This window comes from Ailuropoda melanoleuca, chromosome X, assembly GCF_002007445.2.
Source record: "Ailuropoda melanoleuca isolate Jingjing chromosome X, ASM200744v2, whole genome shotgun sequence".
Lineage (NCBI taxonomy): Eukaryota > Metazoa > Chordata > Mammalia > Carnivora > Ursidae > Ailuropoda > Ailuropoda melanoleuca.
The window spans coordinates 17,728,928-17,746,809 of record NC_048238.1 but is presented as its reverse complement, the minus strand read 5'-3'; the positions used below and the strand labels follow the sequence as shown (position 1 = coordinate 17,746,809).

At 34.0% G+C, this 17,882-nt stretch overlaps 1 protein-coding gene across 5 annotated transcripts in view; it reads right to left on the bottom strand.

Moving 5' to 3' along the window:
• The window catches only part of CNKSR2 (connector enhancer of kinase suppressor of Ras 2), a 268,660-nt gene that overhangs the window by 184,526 nt on the left and 66,252 nt on the right, over positions 1-17,882 (bottom strand). For all 5 annotated transcript variants that reach the window (XM_002913934.4, XM_002913935.4, XM_019809712.2 and 2 more), the window contains exon 3: positions 11,056-11,258. In XM_002913934.4, the coding sequence (XP_002913980.2) occupies positions 11,056-11,258 (203 nt within the window). The remainder of the gene's footprint in view (positions 1-11,055; positions 11,259-17,882) is intronic.

Here is a 17,882-nt window from a genome sequence, read left to right as displayed (position 1 = left end):
TTATCTATATTTATGTTATATATTACCTGTATCTAATAGTTATTAATATTTCCTGAATGGGTAATTCAGTAATGATGCTGAACATCTTCATGTGCATATTTCCTAACCATATATATATGTGTGTGTGTGTATGTGTGTACACACATACACACACACACACTCCTCAGTGAAATGTCTCCTCACGTCCTTTGCCCATTTGCTGCTTGATTTTTGGTATTCCTACTATTGGAGTTTAGAGTTCCTAACACATTTTGTATTCAAGTTCTTTGTTGAATAGGTGACCTGTACTATTTCTTCTCAGTCTATTCAAAGTAATTGTCTTTCCATTCTCTTAACAGGGTCTTTAGCCTATCAGGTTTTTAATTTTAATGAGGTCAAACTTGATAATTTTTTCTGGATTATACCTTTAGTCCTTTATCTCAGAAAATCTTCACCTGACCATAAGTCATATTTTCTTATGAAAGTTTTATGTTTTACATTTAGATCTGTGGTCCATTTTTGAGTCAATTTTTAAGATGTGAAGTCTGGGTTGAGTTTCACTTTCTCCCCATGCCTATCCAAGTGCTCCAAAACCATCTGTTGAAAGGCTATCTGTTCTACACTGTCAAAAAATCAGCTAACCAGACCTATAAAGGAATAGTCTGGACTCTCTCAGTGTCTGTCCAGTAACCAATATCAATTTTGATTACTACAGTTACATAATACTTAAAACTGAGTAATTTCTTTTTCAGAATTGAAAAATGATTCTAGTTTTTTTGTTTTTTAATAGAAATTTAGAATCATACAGTCTGTGGCTATAAAAATATCCTGCTGGAATTTTTTTTATGAACTTCATTATACCTGTAGGGAGACTTGAGAACTGACATTTTTACTGAAGCTTCCAATACATGAATACAGTATACAGTATGTATCTCCATTTATTTGTATCTTGTTTGATATCCTACATCAGTGTTTTATAGTTTTCACATACCGATCTTGTAGATATTTTGCTAAATTTATGTGTAGGCAACTCACTACTTTTGAAGCAACTGTAAATTGTACCATGTTTTTAATTTTGGTTTCCAATTATTTATTGTTAGCATATAAGAATATAATTAATTTTTGTGTGTACTTTGTATCCTACAACCTTGATATTTACTTATTAGTTCTAACAGATGTTTTGTAGATAGCTTGGAATTTTCTATCCAAGGATATATATGATCTGCAAATAGGGGAAGTTTTATTTTTTTCATTCTAAAGTCTAGGCCTTTTATTTCCTTTCCTTGCCTACTGCACTGCATGCGACTTCCAATAGATTTTTAAATAGGAGAGGTGAGAGCAGACAGTATTACCCTATTCCCAGTCTTAGGCGGAAAGCATTCAGTATTTCATAATGGAATTGTAAATTTAGCTGTTGCATTTTATATATGCTTTATATCAAGTTCAGGTATTACCAGTCTGTTCCTACCTTGCTGAGAATTTTTCTAATGAATGGGTATAGGATTCTACCAAATGCACTTTTTACATTAACTGTTATGATCATATGATTTTCATTCTTTTTACCATTGATGTGGTGGATTACACTGATTTATTTTTAAGTATTAAGGCAGCATTGCATACCTGGCATAAATCCCACTTAGTCATGGTGCATAATTTTATTTATATATGGCTGGATTTAGTCTACCAATAATTTGTGGAGGATTTTAACATGTAAGTTAACCAGTTAACATGAAGTTCATGAGATACTGGTCCACAGTTTTCTTTTTTTGTACTGTTTTCGAGTACTCGGATTAAGATCATCATCACGTCATAAAATGACATGGGAAGAATTACCCACTCATCTATTTTCTGGAACAGATTGTGTGAATTGGTGTTATCTCCTCTTTACATATATAGTAGACTTCACCAAGGAAATCATCTGGGCCTTGACCTTTTATACACCACCACAAAAGGTTTCTAAACACAATTCAAATTCTTTAATACTCAGAGGATTATTCAGAGTATCTATTTCATCTTAGGTAAATTGTGATGGTTTGTGTATTTCAAGGAATTGGAATCGATCAATTTCATCTAAGCTATTAAATTTATGTATGAAGAACTATTTGTAGCATTCCTTCATGATCCTTTTATTTTGATCGACTTCTCCACTGTGTTTCTGCTTTCAGTTTCATTGATTTTTAATCCTTTGTCATTATTACCCTGTTCTGTTTGCTTTAGGTTTATTTCACTCTTATTTTTCTATTTTCTTTTATTATAAGAATACTTATCACAAGATTCATGTTCCTTACAAAACCTTTAAGTGTACAAGACGGTACTGTTAACTACAGGTACAGTATTAGCAACAGGTTAAACTATAGGTACAATATTTTATAGCAGACCTTTAGAACTTTTTCATCTTGCTTAACTGAAAATTTATACACATTGATTAGCTATTATTTTCTTAAAATGGAAGATTAGTTGATTGATGAGATTTTTTTCCCTGATATAAGCATTCAGTGCTATAAATTTTCCTTTTATCACTGTTTTATCAGCGTGCCACAAAAATTATTTGTTCTCTTCTCATTCTGCTTAATATATTTTTTACTTCCCTTGAGACTTTCTCTTTTATCCATGGATTACTTGGAAATGGGTTGTTTGATTTCTAGTTTGATTCCATTATGGTTAAAAATATACTGTAACTGGATTTTAATTCTTTTAAATGTGTCAAAGTATGCTTTATGATGCAGATATGGTCTATCTTCGTGAATGTTACAAAAGGCCCTTGAAAAGAATTTGTATTCTGCTCTTGTTGGATGAAGTACTCTAAAAATGACAATTATATGTCATTTGGTGGCGGTATTCAGTTCTTCTAATCCTTACTGACTTTATGTCTGGTAGTTTTATCAATTTTGAGACAGTGGATATGAAGTATCCAATTATAACTGTGGATTTGTCTTTTTCTTCTTGTTCCATCAGTTTTTACTTCACAGCTCTCAGATTTGGTACATACATCTTATCAGCAATTTCTGTGTCCTCTCTTTAAAATGTCTATGAGCTCACCTATTACATTTTCGTATTTTTAAAATACAAAGTTAATATTCACATAGTACACATTAACACTGTGCTTCTAATATGTTTGTTGCAAGTATTTATTTTTCCCAGTTTGTCATCTGTCTTACACTTTGTCACATTTTTCAGTTTTATGTAGTGAAAGTCAATTGGGACATTCATTTTTATTTTATTCCATATTTTTAAATACTTAAGTCTTTCTACATCTAGCAATCATTTTTTGTCTATATTTGCTCCTGTTTTCTCATGGGTTTATTTTCCACTTAAATAAATGATATACTTAAAATTTTTTAGTAAACAACAGGTACTGTCCTATCATTATTTCCAAAGGCTTTACTGGTATCTCAATACTATTTATTAAATGACTCTTTCTTTCTCCAGTGGTTTTTAACATATTGTTTTCTAAATAATTCTATATACCACAGCCTATTATGGGCTGTCTTCCACTAATCTGCATTCCAAAAATCAGTATATTTCTCACCATAATTTACTAAAACAGAGACATTACGAATTCAAATAAAGTTAACTGGAAAAAATATGTAATTAATCTACGTTCTCAGTTAAAAAAAATAACCTCTTTGTGAGGAACGAGCTTTAAAAAATCTATTCTTATGGAAGTTTTCTAAAACTGGATTGTAGAGATGTTGCATAGGTGTATCTAAATTTACTAAAACTCATTAAACTGTATACCTAAAATGGGTGAATTTTATAAAATGTAAATTAGGCCTCAATAAAACCATTTTTAAAAAAGATGTAAAAGATAAACACTTCTAAGACAAAATCGTTTCTCAAAAGTAACTAAAAGCCATTTTTGCTGCACTGAAGCATAAAAATTGGCATTTTAATTACGAATTCAACATGCTTCTGGCATGAGTAGAAAGAGTTTGGGTTCCTAGGTTTGAAAAGGTCAAAGTCTGTTAATAAAATCTAAAAACTTCATTCAAAAGTGATAAGATGAAATACAGCATGATTTTTCCCATAAACTTGATCTTCAAAATACATAAAAGGAAAAATCTATTTGAAGAGTGAATGCCTATAGCAAACTGAATTCTAAGGCATGTTTTCCACTTTCCTGACCACTCATATTTCAAGTAAGACAAGTTTCTAGCTCAAGATTAAATGTCAAGAAAATGGAAGAAAGCTCTAAACATACACCAAAGAAAACACTGATTTTCTCTTGTAGTGAATTCCCCTAAAGTTTTTATTTTAAAGGCAAATCATGTATAACCATACTAAAGAACCATTCTTATCCTGAAGATCCTAATGTCTGGTATGATTATTTTGGCTACACACATATGTAAATAAATGAAGCCTGACAGGCTTCCGATTTTTGTGAGCTACCAAAGATGATTACTCAGTCATGACTTAATGATCATCTAGATAGAGAAATAGATCTCTGTATAGTACATGAACACAATCAGTTCATAAAGCAAAAAAAAAAGAGAGAGAGAGAGAGAAATTTATTCTTCACTCTGAAAAAAAAAAAAAAAAAAAAAAAAACCCAAGCTAGAGCTCAGGCTACTTACAAAAAAGAACAGTGACTCCAAGTAAAGGAAATTAAATTCATGGCAGGAAAGCTTTCTGATGTCAGAAAGTTTTAAAAAAAATCCTTGGCTCATCAATAAACAGCTATTACAGGAACAATCCTATTTAGATCTTAAAAGTTAAGCAACTGTTCCTCTTAAATCACCATATGGATAATACAATGCTTATAACTCTTTCGACGGCAAAGGCTTATGACTCTATAAGAAAGTATTCTTTGTATGTTCTTTTCAAACAAAAGTATTACATTTATGGAAAATTATTAATGGTTCAGAGATGCTAAACAAATTAGAAGCCAATAACGAAAGTTAAAAAGCTAAGAATAAGGAAATCTAGAATGCCTTACTATTTCTCAGCTTGGCACTGCTGAGCCTGAGCACAGTCCATGAACAGTGGCAGTTCTAACATTAGTGTTGATCTCTGGAACAAGAGGTGCCAAGTGAGAGCAGTGAGCATGTGAGAGGAAACAAGACCAAGCAACAGTGGGCCACAGTAGCTGGTAGTGTTTGAGGTAGTTTGGTTTTTGTAATTTTTTTTCCTGGGATACAATTAGTTTTTGTCCTATAGTTTCCCATCATGGAAGAAGAAATCAGTTCAAACATTTTTTGAGATAAGGCAAAAGATTTCAAAGAAAATATTTTTGCCTTGTCACCCTACTCTTAACACCTTAAACATTTAAAAGGTTTTCAATGACATAAAAAAATATCTCACTGATCTCTTCAAAATAGAATGGTCCTGAAAGATATTTTAGAAACAATTAGAATTAGGTGTTAATGATAAAAATGAGAGAAAATAATGAACTTTCACTATAAATGACAAAATAAACATTTTCTATAAATAACACTTATGAACATTATTAATGATGTTACTATACAGTGTGATACATACAGTGATCCGTAAACCTTCAAGTATAGATTGACTTGGCAAAGCCAAATAAAACTGCAGGAAAGATGAGATGTGAAGAACAGCAGGGTGTAGGTTAAAAATAGACAAGTAAACCATGCATTGAAAATAAACAGTAAAGCTACCAAATGTGATTCACCTCTGAAGCTTTTCCTCTGGGAAAGTCTGCTGCTTCTTTCAAGTAAATATTTAAAATGGGAGAAAAAAAAGCAATTTTGTTACCCTTAGATTTTATATGATTTAAGAAATGTAAAGAGCTGGTTTTTGAAAATGAATTTTATTTGAATGAAAGCTCCACTGAAATTGAAGGTTTTGTGAACTGTAAACATTTTTTCCCCTAACTTTTAAGTCTTAAACATTGAAAAGGTTTTTACTTTCTTTTCTTTTTTGGGGGGGCGGGAGGGGAGAAATAGAGAGCATGTGCGAGCAGGGGGTAGAGGGAGAGAAGGAAAGAGAGAATCTTAATTAGGCCTCATGCCCAGTGCAGAGCCTGATGTGGGGCTCAGTCTCACAACCCTGAGATAATCGCCAGAGCCAAAAATCAAGAGTCAGATGCTTAACTGACTGAGCCACCCAGGAGCCCTGAAAGGTTTTCAGTGATATTAAAAGATATCTCTCTGATGCCTTCAAAGTAGAACATGAACTAAATTTTCTATAAATAAAAATTCTATATAGCGATTTTTAAGTATCCAGGCCAAAACCAGAAAAGTGACACTCTTGTTTAGTAGTTGAAGAGAAATACCAAAATGAAAATAAATGTTTATATATGCGGCATTCCTAAATATAACTTCCTCAAAATTTTTAAGAATTAGTCAACATTTGAAAGGAGATGTAGTGTGACAAAGGAACGTGGCAAATGAGAAACAAGAAAGGTTTTGGTATCAAACAAAAACAGATTCAAATTTTAATTTTCATGTTAGATGAATGACTTTAGGCAAGTTACATACTGTTTTGAATGTAAAATGGGGATAATGATACATGCTTTATGAAAATTTAATGAGTTGATATATATGAAGCCACCAGTTTAGTATCTACAACTAAAGGTTTTCACCTATTCTTTCTTTTCCTTTCTCCCCTTTCAAGTGACATTACATAAAAGTTGCAACAAACCCATGCATATTGCCATGCATGCAAGTTCTCCCCAAAATGTAATAAAAAATTTAATGACAAAATATTTATCACTGTTTCTTTAAATTAAAGTAAATCTACACCAACAGATCAAAATATTAAGAATTTTTGGTCAATGTCATTTCTATGGAACTTTTATAATTAAGTACCTAAGTTCTAAGTTCTTCAAAAGCAAACAAAAATAAACAAGACAGAACACATTCTTACCTTTTATAAAGAAAGCATAAAGAGATTAATTTTGTTCTAGAACTTAAAAATATTAACTAAATTTATTTAGAGAAGAGATAGGGAGTTAGATAATGATTCTACAAGTAACTAACAAATGTTGTTAGTATTCACCTTTTGATATTATTTAGAAGGAAATAAGTTGGATAAATTACTCATATGGCTTTGGTGAACAAGGACAATGAATTATAGATTGTTAGTGTTTAGAAGAGAACTTCAAATTCTGCAGGTTTTACATCCTATTCTAAAAAGAAAATAAAAACAGAAGTTAAGGTTCAAGATTACGCAAGACTAGAGGCAGAGCTGAAATTCAACTCTTTCTCAGCCTTGTGCTCCTTTGCACTATTTCATGATGCATTTTGGCCAGGATTCACAATAACTTAGGTCATGGAGAACACTGCTCTTTTGGCTATTCTAGCAAAGATTAATGTGTTTTGTTTTCTGTGTAGCTTGTAGGACACAATGAAACAAGAGGACATATGAAGTGTTGTCTTGTGTTCTTGCTGCTACCTAGGAAACATTTTTTTCTTTGAACGGAATAAAAATATAACTTATATACACACCCACTAGTTATCTCTGATAAAAGTCTGGGTTATTATTTTTTAAAGATTTTATTTATTTATTTGACAGAGAGAGACTGCAAGAGAGGGAACACAAGCAAGGGGAGTGTGAGAGGGAGAAGCAGGCTTCCTGCCGAGCAGGGAGCCTGAAGGGGGGCTCAATCCCACATGACCTGAGCCAAAGGCAGACACTTAACAGCTGAGCCACCCAGGTGCCCCAAAAAGTCTGGGTTGTTGTCAGGAAAACAAACAGCCTAAACATTTCACCTGGCAGAGTTACAGGCAAAGTTCTATTATATTTAAATTGATTTCAGGACCTTCTGAAATTTATATTAGCCAAGGAATAGTTAAGATATTTATACAATCCATGGCAGAGGAGGAAGCAAAGTCAAGCTCCCAAATATAGAAGTAGTATTCATCATTTATCTCTCTTCTTTTCTATCACCACTAAACGATTAAGAATCTATGAAAAAGGGAAGTTAATATTACACAAAACTATTCTGAACTACAAACCATTTCACAGAAAAATTTCTTCAAAGAGGATTTCTCACTTACCTTTAATTCATAGCCAACTCATGCATTCCAGTTTTCCTGACTTCTAAATAAAATCACTACACTGTTGTTAGTACGGTTACATATATCCTGATTCCCTCATTCACTACAAACTTTCAGTCCTCACCCTACCTAATCACTCAGCAGCATTTGACCCTACTCATCACTTCCTTTCCCCCCTAAAACTCTTTACTCCCATCTTAAATGTTCTCACCACTCAGACAAAAAAGGTAATTATATGAAGTGATGGATGTATTAGCTAACCTTACTGTGGTAATCATTTCACAATATATGTATATCAAATCATCATGCTATACACCTTAAACTTACATAGTTATTTGTCAATTACAGCTCAATAAATTTGGGAAAAAAAACAATACTGAAATCTCAAAAAAAAACCCAAACCTCACAAACAAAAACCTCTTTACTACCTTTGCTTCCAGACAGTACTCTCATCTAATTCTCTCCTGCCTCTTTGTTATGCCTTCTCATTTTTTTCCCTATAAGCTGCACTTCCACTCATCCTTTAGTTGTTGGTGGTTCACAGAGCTCATTCTATTACCAAATCTCTATCGATCATAGATCATATATTTTTTCTGAGCAGCAATATTCTAAAGACCTTTTCACAATTTATCATGCCTCACACTCAACATTCATCTTCCACTATAACTCGTTTCTGTTTTGATAATGGCATCACCATCCACTGGGCCAGCCAAGTCAAATATCTAGATGCCTCCTGTAGTCTCTAGATCTTACCTGTCCCAGAATCTTATTTATCTGCATAAATATCTCTAACAAACATTCTTCTATCCTCACTTCTGCTCCTCCAATTAAAAACCTCAGTAAATAGCAGGATCAACTCTGTTGTCAGATGCCTGAATTGAATCATGGTTCCACCACTATTTGCCATTTGGTTTTGAATTTAACCTCTTTAAGTGCTTGTTTTTCTATCTGTAAAATGAAGACAACCTTCCTAGGGTTGCTTTGATTAAATGAGTGTGGCATCAAAATCGTCAACAGTAGCAGCAGTACGATTAATTCCTAAAATAGTCTCTTAAGTTAGTTTTCTTTCATCCTTACCCTTCTTTAATTTTTCCCAACATTACAGCCCTAGTAAGCATCAAGATCCACAGGTCTAAACACAATGACTCTATTAAACAGGTTTCCAAGGCCTTCGGCGTAAGTCCAAATACCTTAGCATGTAAAAAATTTTCTTTCTCCTTTCCTTTTTAAAACTTAAGCTTGCTAAAGTATCATCATTATAGGCAAGCCAGCCTAGAGCTGAACTTTTCTGTGAAAGATCTTCAAAATATAAACTTGTTTCTTTTTTCAATTTACAGTCTCAACAGATAACTTTAAAGTTATCACAAAGCTTTTTTCTTTCCTTTCACATACATATTTCATTTTTATGGTTAAAATATTAAATTGCCTTTGATTTAATCAATCACCATGGTATAATGGAATACAAAATAAGCATTGTGAAAATCTTTGCAGCGAAGGAAGTCAAATAGATGATCCAAATTATTTCCTTCAGGCTTTTTATCAAGTTTTCTCTTCCTATGAAACAAACACAAAACACCATTGATTGACTTCATGTTATGTGTGTGTTTGTATGTGTTTTTGTATGTGTGTGTGTGCTCATATGTGTTTGTAGGTGAATTGGCATTTACTAAAATCATCTTCTTAGATGACAAGTCACCATTAAAAATTATGTAATACAATAAAATGTCAGAAATTAATGCAGTGTTCTAGAAGCTATTTATATGATTTTATAAACTGCCATATCTTGACCTAAAAAGTGAAAACATTCTATGTATTCATTTATTTGACAAGTACTAGTGTAAAAACATAAAATGAAGTTTACTAAATACAAATATTGCAGTCAAGGAAATTCACAATTATAAAGCAGGTCATTAAGTTTGTGTTCTTTAAGCTTTATAATTACTGAGAAGCCTTCTGAAACAAGTATATTACTTAATGACTAAGCCGTATTTTAAATATGTTTTACTTATTGACCATTATGAAACTTGCAGAATTTATACATTTAAAGAACAACTACTTTAAACAATTGGTAAATTTAGTTTAGACAATTATGAGAATTAAACTTTAATGATGTCATAATGCAAAAGAAATATGCTGTCCACCAATTAATTATCAAAAAGCTAATAGATTTGGATTTAGTATCATCATATTATATGTTATTATTAATATATATAAATTTAGATAATATAAAGTTAAATTATCTTAACTTTTACCTTAAAAATACAAATATTTTATTTTTATATAAAGCCTCAGACTTTTAAAAAGCAAAAATATTATACATAATGCACATCCCACTAACATTTACTCAAGAAAGAATTCTGGTAATCTTATATTACCAGAGTTTCTTATGAGAGATAAAATGTATTTTAAAATTTGGTTATTTAACCACCATAACATAGTACATAACCCTTACAAAAAAATTCTAAAAATGAAAGTAAAGAGCTTAATTTAAAAAAAAATTGTAATTTGTTTTACCATTACAATGTTTAACAACATATTTTAATATTTTTTCATTTTATATCATGAAAACTTTTGTTATTTTATGTGTTCCAAGACAAATAAAAATTAACTAGAAAAAAATATCTAAAACTGTTTATGATACCCAAGATTGTGCAATGTGAGTAATAATAAAGAATGAATTTAGCAAGGTAAGGAGACGTGAACTGCATGCTATTAAAGTGTCAGTGTCTAATTACGCATTTAAAACAGTAAATAGAATCCATTTAATGCTCACTCCCTTCAATATGACCAATTAATACAAAGAATAAAGAAAATTAGGGGATAAAACAGTACTATTAATCTTGTTATGACAGCCCAAAATGACTTTGCTTGTAAAGCAGTTAAGGTATTCTGAAATTGTCAGGGACTAATTATTAATTGGCTACTTAGATATAAAAATTTACAAATGATTAATGTCTATTTGATGATACCCTTACCTTGTGATGAATCATAATTAGACATTTGTAACTTGATATTCCTCTACCTGTTTAATTCTTTCACAAGAACACATGAAATAATGTTATATTCAAGATAGTGTCTGAGGAGGATTACTTATGAAATATGTGGAGGATTTTACCTGTCCAACCAGGCAAGCAGACTCTTAGCTGCTCCTATCAGATCCACAACCGAAGTCAGAAAGTCATTTGGCAATTTTCGGCTTGTTCTCCCATCATAATGGCCACTCCTTCTCCTTCCCGTTATAAAATTCTGTAGATTTTTGGCAGATGCATTCAGCTTGTGGGAAAGGGTTTTTAGATTTTCTGTTTCCAAGCCATAATTCTGAATTATAAAAAGAGAGAAAACAAATATACTTGAAGTCAATATTACACTCATTCATGAAAATATTTACTGAGTATGTTACTATGTACAGGCAACAAAATTAGCAGTAAGAGTTACAAATGACCAAGACAGGATTCCTGGCCTAGCAGAACCCACAGTCAAGTGAGGATCTGGGCAAATGTCAGATAAACAAATTACAATAAAATGTGTTAAATGCTAATATGAACATGAAAAGATGAGGGCATTATATCTTGGAACTATGCCATGCGAGAAAGATTATTAGGACTCGTAAGTGTTTTTTTAACCCAAACTTAAGTTCATTTACTTGTGACATTCATTTTTATCAGTAATTATTTTTTTATTAAAAGATTTTATTTATTTGAGAGAGAGAGAGAGAGAGTGCGCACAAGTATGAGCCATGAGTGGGGCAGAGGGAGAGGGAGAAGCAGGCTCCCTGCTCAGCAGGCTCCCTGCTGAGCAGGGAGCCAGGCACAGGGGCTTCATCCCAGGACCCCGAGATCATGACCCAAGCCGAAGGCAGATGCTTAACCGACAGCCATTCAGGCGCCCCAGTAATTATTTTTTAGTATCTATTCCATTAGCATATGCAGAGTCATGAATGTAGATGCTATGAAAAATTCTGGTTTCCCAAAGTGAGCGAACAAACTACAACCTAATGATAAACTGAAAAAGAAACAAATCATATAAAATACAGCTTTATTCTGTGTCCTTTCCATAATGACTCACATAAGAAATTTCTTCTATAATATGGTACCAGAAAAAACTCTAATTCCTCAGTGCAACCAATATACTTTCTCCTTTTTATAATACAAATTATGAAACTGAACTTATTTTTATTTTTGTCATGGTTGCAGTAGCTCACAGTCAAATATGAAGCACATCGAAAACAATCATACTGACTTTTTGCTAAGTTTTCTTTTATTTCCTTGGTCTCACTTTTGAATTTGCAGTAATATTTACTATTTTGCCTTAAATATTGTGTCTATAAATTAATGCAGAAAGAAGTTATATGAACCAATATAAATAAGCTTTTTTTTAAAAAAAAAACCACATTCAATATAAAACACTGTAGGATCACTACAAATAAATTTTAGGGAAAGATTTCATAAGTTACAATTAAATTTTAAAAGAGCTAATTGTGAGTTGTAAAACACCTACCAGAAAGACTGGTTAACCTGCTCAAAGGATGACTTTCATCAAACTACTTAGCAGCATGTAGATTACTGTCACGTGTAAAATTAAAAGTATTATTACCTTATAGAAAATCCTCCTGTGCTTATAGAGCTTAAAGTAGACACAGTTCAGAATGGGACTACAAGTCACAAGGCCATATGTGAGGGGATTTCTAAGCAAAATGGTAGATAAAATACTGGGGGTAGCCCAGTGATGGGTATTAAGGAGGGCATGTGTTGTAATGAGCACTGGGTGTTATATGAAAATAATGAATTATTGTACACAACATCAAAAACTAATGATGTACTGTGTGGTGACTAAGATAACCTAATAAAAGAAAAAAAGAAAAAAAGGGAAGCAAATGGCACAATAAATTTAGCTGTATTAAGTTAACAATCGCTGGGTAACTACTTTATATGAAATTTAATTTTATTTCCAAGAAAAGAAACTTGGAGGAGAAAAAAAAAGGAGGGACTAGAGGAGAGTTTGGACGCATAAACATTAAATACCAAGTTATATATAAAAAATATATATATATATACACACACACACAAATAAATAAATACCAAGTTATGAATGTTAACATTGAAGGTCTCATACTGATAAAAGTCTGAGTGCTCTTTGCTAAAAATTTATTTTTTATTAAAAGAACATTCCTTTTGGAGCCATGGATCTCTTTTTTTAAAAAAAAATAGCATATTAAATATTCACTACTAAATGTGAATTGCAATATTCTCTCAAGTCAAAAGGTTTTGTTTGCACAAATAAAACAACATTCTATTCAGATTCTCTTGCATCTGAGCATGGGTTATCTGTGAAACATTTGGGAGATTTTATCTAGCTTGTCAGTATATTAAGAAGGAAATCCTTTTGTAAGTTTATCAAAGATATTCTCTAATGAGTAGATAAGAACAATTTATAGTTACATCAACTTATTTATTAATTTGGCTTAAAACAGAAATTTATTTTCTCATACTTTGGAGATCAGAAATCCAAAATCACTACCACTGGGCTAACATCACAGTGTTGGCAGGTCCATGCTTCTTCTGGAGGCTCTAATCCCTGCCTCTAAAAGAATCTGGTGGCTGTTGACATTCCTTGACTTGTGGCCATTATAGTTCCTGTCTCTGCCTCTGAGGTCACATGGACACCTCTTCTGTGTGTACCAAATCCCCCTCTCCCCTCCCTCACGAGGACAATTTGTGATTGGATTTGGGGCCCACCTGGATAATCAAAAATAATCTCCCCCTGTAAAGATCTTTAATCACATCTGAATATGCACAACACTCACTCTCTGGAGGTAGGGAAAGGCCTTCTCCAAGGTCAGGAACATGTGTTGGTCCCCTCTGAAGCTCACTCTCAGCTGCCCTTTGGAGACTATATGAACTAAATTTCAATGACACATCTGAAGTGCTTTTCTGAAAGTATTTTCAGAATTTTTCCCGTGTTAAAGCATCTTCCTTGAAGTAAAAAGTATTCTCGTTTTTCATTTTTGTGTATTAATGATTTTCATGAGGAAATATTTGTTTATAAACATAATAATTTCTTAGAGAAGCTCAAATATAATAGCTCATTAGAGAGGAAACTAATCAATCAACCTGTAATGTAACTTTCACTCTATAGCCATTAGTTGCCATATAACATTAATCTCTTTATATATAATACTAGCATCTCAGTATTTTCTTAGAAAAGGTCAGAATAATTTAAAAAGAATAATACAGATCTTATAAATAAAAATCTGAAGGCTAAGTAAAAATACTTTGAAACTTTCAAAATTTAAGATAATACTAAAATTGTTTTTTAAAATACAACTCAAGAATTAGGGAATAGAAAAATCTTGTGGACAAAACCTGGACAAAACCCTGAGAGAACTTCCCCTAACTTGGAAACCTACTAAAGAAATATCCTACATGGACCAGAGGTGAAAACTGAGGAGGAGAGAGGAATGCAGTGGGCAAGAAGAGACAAAAGATATGTAGTAGAGGATGGAGAAGGAATTTCTTAAAACGAATTTTATTTATACCAATAAAAATAAATAAAATAAAACTGGTTAAACCAATAACTCAAAAGCATTTTTAAGAAAATTCTCTAAGACCATGGGGTGCCTGGGTGGCTTAGTCAGTTAAGTGTCTGACTCTCGATCTCAGGTCAGGTCTTGATCTCAGGGTTGAGTTCAAGCTCCACGTTGGGGCTTAACTTAAAAAAGAGAAAGAAAATTCTGTTAAGACTATAAAAATAGGTTAGAAGCTCGTCTGTATACAAGTGTCTGTGTGGTACTATTTTAACACAAGGGATAGATTAGTTGATCTCAAGTTAATTTTTATTATCAAAGTTGTCAATTCTAAGTAGCTCAAAGTCAATTACTGACAACACATAGCTCTTCCTATTTTCTTCATGAAAGCAGATGGTGTGCTGTGTCTCCCTTGCCTACTACATAAAGAAGTGACAAGTGAATGAGGCACCTCTTTGTTTTGGTCCAGAAGTAGGCAGACAGTAAGTACTGACTCAAATTTTCTTTTTAAAAAGTTTTTATTTAAATTCCAGTTAGTTAACATACAGTGTTATATTAGTTTCAGGCATACAAAATAGTAATTCAACACTTCCATACATCACCCGGTGCTCATCACAAGTGCCCTCCTTAGTGCGCATCTCCTGTTTCACCCATCCCCCCACCCACCTCTCCTTTGGTAACCATCAGTTTGTTTGCCACAGTTTTTTTTTAAATAAAGATTTTATTTATGAGACAGAGAGAGAGAGTGTGTGTGTGCTTGCACAGGCAGGGGGAGCAGCAGAGGGAAGGGGAGAAGCAGGCTCCCCGCTGAGCAGGGAGCCTGATGTGGGGCTCAATCCCAGGACTGTGGGATCATGACCTGAGCGGAAGGCAGACACTTAACTGACTGAGCCACTGAGGTGACCCTGTTCTCTACAGTTAAGAGTCTTTCTTGGTTTGTCTCTCCTCTCTTATTTTTGTCCCTTTGATTGTTTTGTTTTTTAAATTCCCCATGAGTGAAATCATATGGTATTTGTCTTTCTCTGACTGACTTACTCCACTTAGCATAATATACTCTAGTTCCATCCACGTTGTTGGGAATGGCAAGATTTCATTCTTTTCCTTATTTTTTATTATTTTTTATTTAAATTCAATTAGCCAACATATAGTACATCATTAGTTTTAGATGTAGACTGTAATAATTCATCAGTTGCGTATAACACCTAGTGCTCATCACATCACATGACCTCCTTAACGCCCATCACCCAATTACCCCATCTCCCCCCACGCCCCCTCCAGCAACCCTCCCTCAGTTTGTTTCCTATAGTTAAGAGTCTCTTGATTTCATTCTTCTTGATGGCTAAGTTAATATCCTATTGTATATACACAGCAATTCTACATCCATTCATCAGTCGATGGACAATTGGGCTCTTTCCATAATTTAGCTATTTAGATAATGCTGATCTAAACATTAGAGTGCATGAATCCCTTTCAATTAGTATTTTTGTATTCATTGGGTAAATACCTAGCAATGTGATTGCTGGATCATACGGTAGTTCTATTTTTAACTTATTGAGGAACCTCTACACTGCCTTCCAGAGTGGCTGCACCAGCGTGCATTCCCACCAACAGTGCAGGAAGTTTCCCTTTTCTCCACATCCTCGCCAACACCTATTGTTTCCTGTGTTGTTGATTTTTGCCATTCTGACAGGTGTGAGGTGATATCTCATTGTAGTTTTGATTTGCATTTCCCTGATGATCAATGATGTTGAGCATTTTTTCATGTGTCTGTTGGCCATCTGGATGTGTTCTTTGGAAAAATGTCTGTTCATGTCTTCTGCCCATTTTTTAATTGGATTGTTTTTTGAGTGTTGAGTTTTATAATTTCTTTATATGTTTTGGATACTAACCCTTTGTCAGATATGTCATTTGCAATTATTCCCTCAGATTTTGTAGGTTGCCTTTTAGTTTGTTGATTGTATCTTTTGCTGTGCAGAAGCTTTTTATCTTGATGAAGTCCCAATAGCTTTTCCTTTTCTTTCCTTTGCCTCAGGAGACATAACTATAAAGAAGTTGCTATGGCTGATGTCAAGGAGGTTATTACCTATGTTCTCCTCTAGGTTTTTTATGGTCTCAGGTCTCACACTTGGGTGTTTAATCCATTTTGAATTTATTTGTGTGTATGGTGTACGAAAGTAGTCCAGTTTCATTATTTTGCATGTTGCTGTTCAGTTTTCCTAACATTGTTGAAGAGACTATCTTTTTTCACCATTGGATATTCTTTTCCTGCTTTGTCACAGATTAACTGACCATACAGTTGTGGGTTTACTTCTGGGTTTTCTATTCTGTTCCATTGATCTACATGTCTGTTTATGTGCCAGTACCATACTGTCTTGATGACTATAGCTTTGTAATATAACTTGAAGTCTGGAATTGTGATGCCTCTAGCTTCACTTTTCTTTTTCAGGACTGCTCTGGCTATTCAGGGTCTTTTGTGGCTCCATACACATTTTAGGATCGTTTGTTCTAGTTCTGTGAAAAATGCTGTTGGTATTTTGATAGACTGCATTAAATGTGTAGATTGCTTTGAGAAGTATAGACATTTTATTTATTTTTTTAAAGCTTTTATTTATTTATTTGACAGAGAGAGAGACAGCCAGAGAGAGAGGGAACACAAGCAGGGGGAGTGGGAGAGGAAGAACCAGGCTCACAGCGGTGGAGCCTGATGTGGGGCTCGATCCCACAATGCTGGGATCACGCCCTGAGACAAGGCAGACGCTCAAAGACCGAGCCACCCAGGCGCCCCGAGAAGTATAGACATTTTAACAACAGGGAGTGTCTCTGCTGTGTGCTGCATGTGCTCTAATGTTGTGTTTTGGCTGTTCTATCCTTCAGGCCAGTTGTCTGCAGAGGCTCTCCTTGACTGCTGTGGGCAGTGTTTAGTCCCCAGCCTGAATATGAAGAATTTTAACTAGGTGTGCCCTGGTCTGCTTGTCAAATGAGACCTGATACCAGCGCCACCAGAACTGAGGCCCTGCAGGACTCTCTTGTCTGGGGAGATGTGGGTAGGGAATTGTGTTCTTCTTCTGTGGGAGGGTCCCTGTGCGCTGGAACTGAGGCAAACTTGATTGAGAAGGGCAGTCCTTTCAGAGAGCAGGGGGGTGGGGCTTGGCGTAAGCAAGTTAGGCAGCTAGTGTCCCTGCTGAGAGGTGGGGGAGGGAAATGGCACTAGCCAGCTCCTTTGTTCCCAGGGAGAGAAATGTCTCTGTGAAAGCTGCCTCTCAGGGATGCACTCTGAGTGAATAATTTCTCCCCTGTCAGCCCCAGGCATTCTTCAAACTGCTAATTCCAGGCTGTCTTCCCCCAGGTTTTTTGCCTGCTTTCTGCCTTCTCCTCAGAAGTAGTGTAGTGCCCTCAGGGCTCCATCCCAGTCAAGCCCA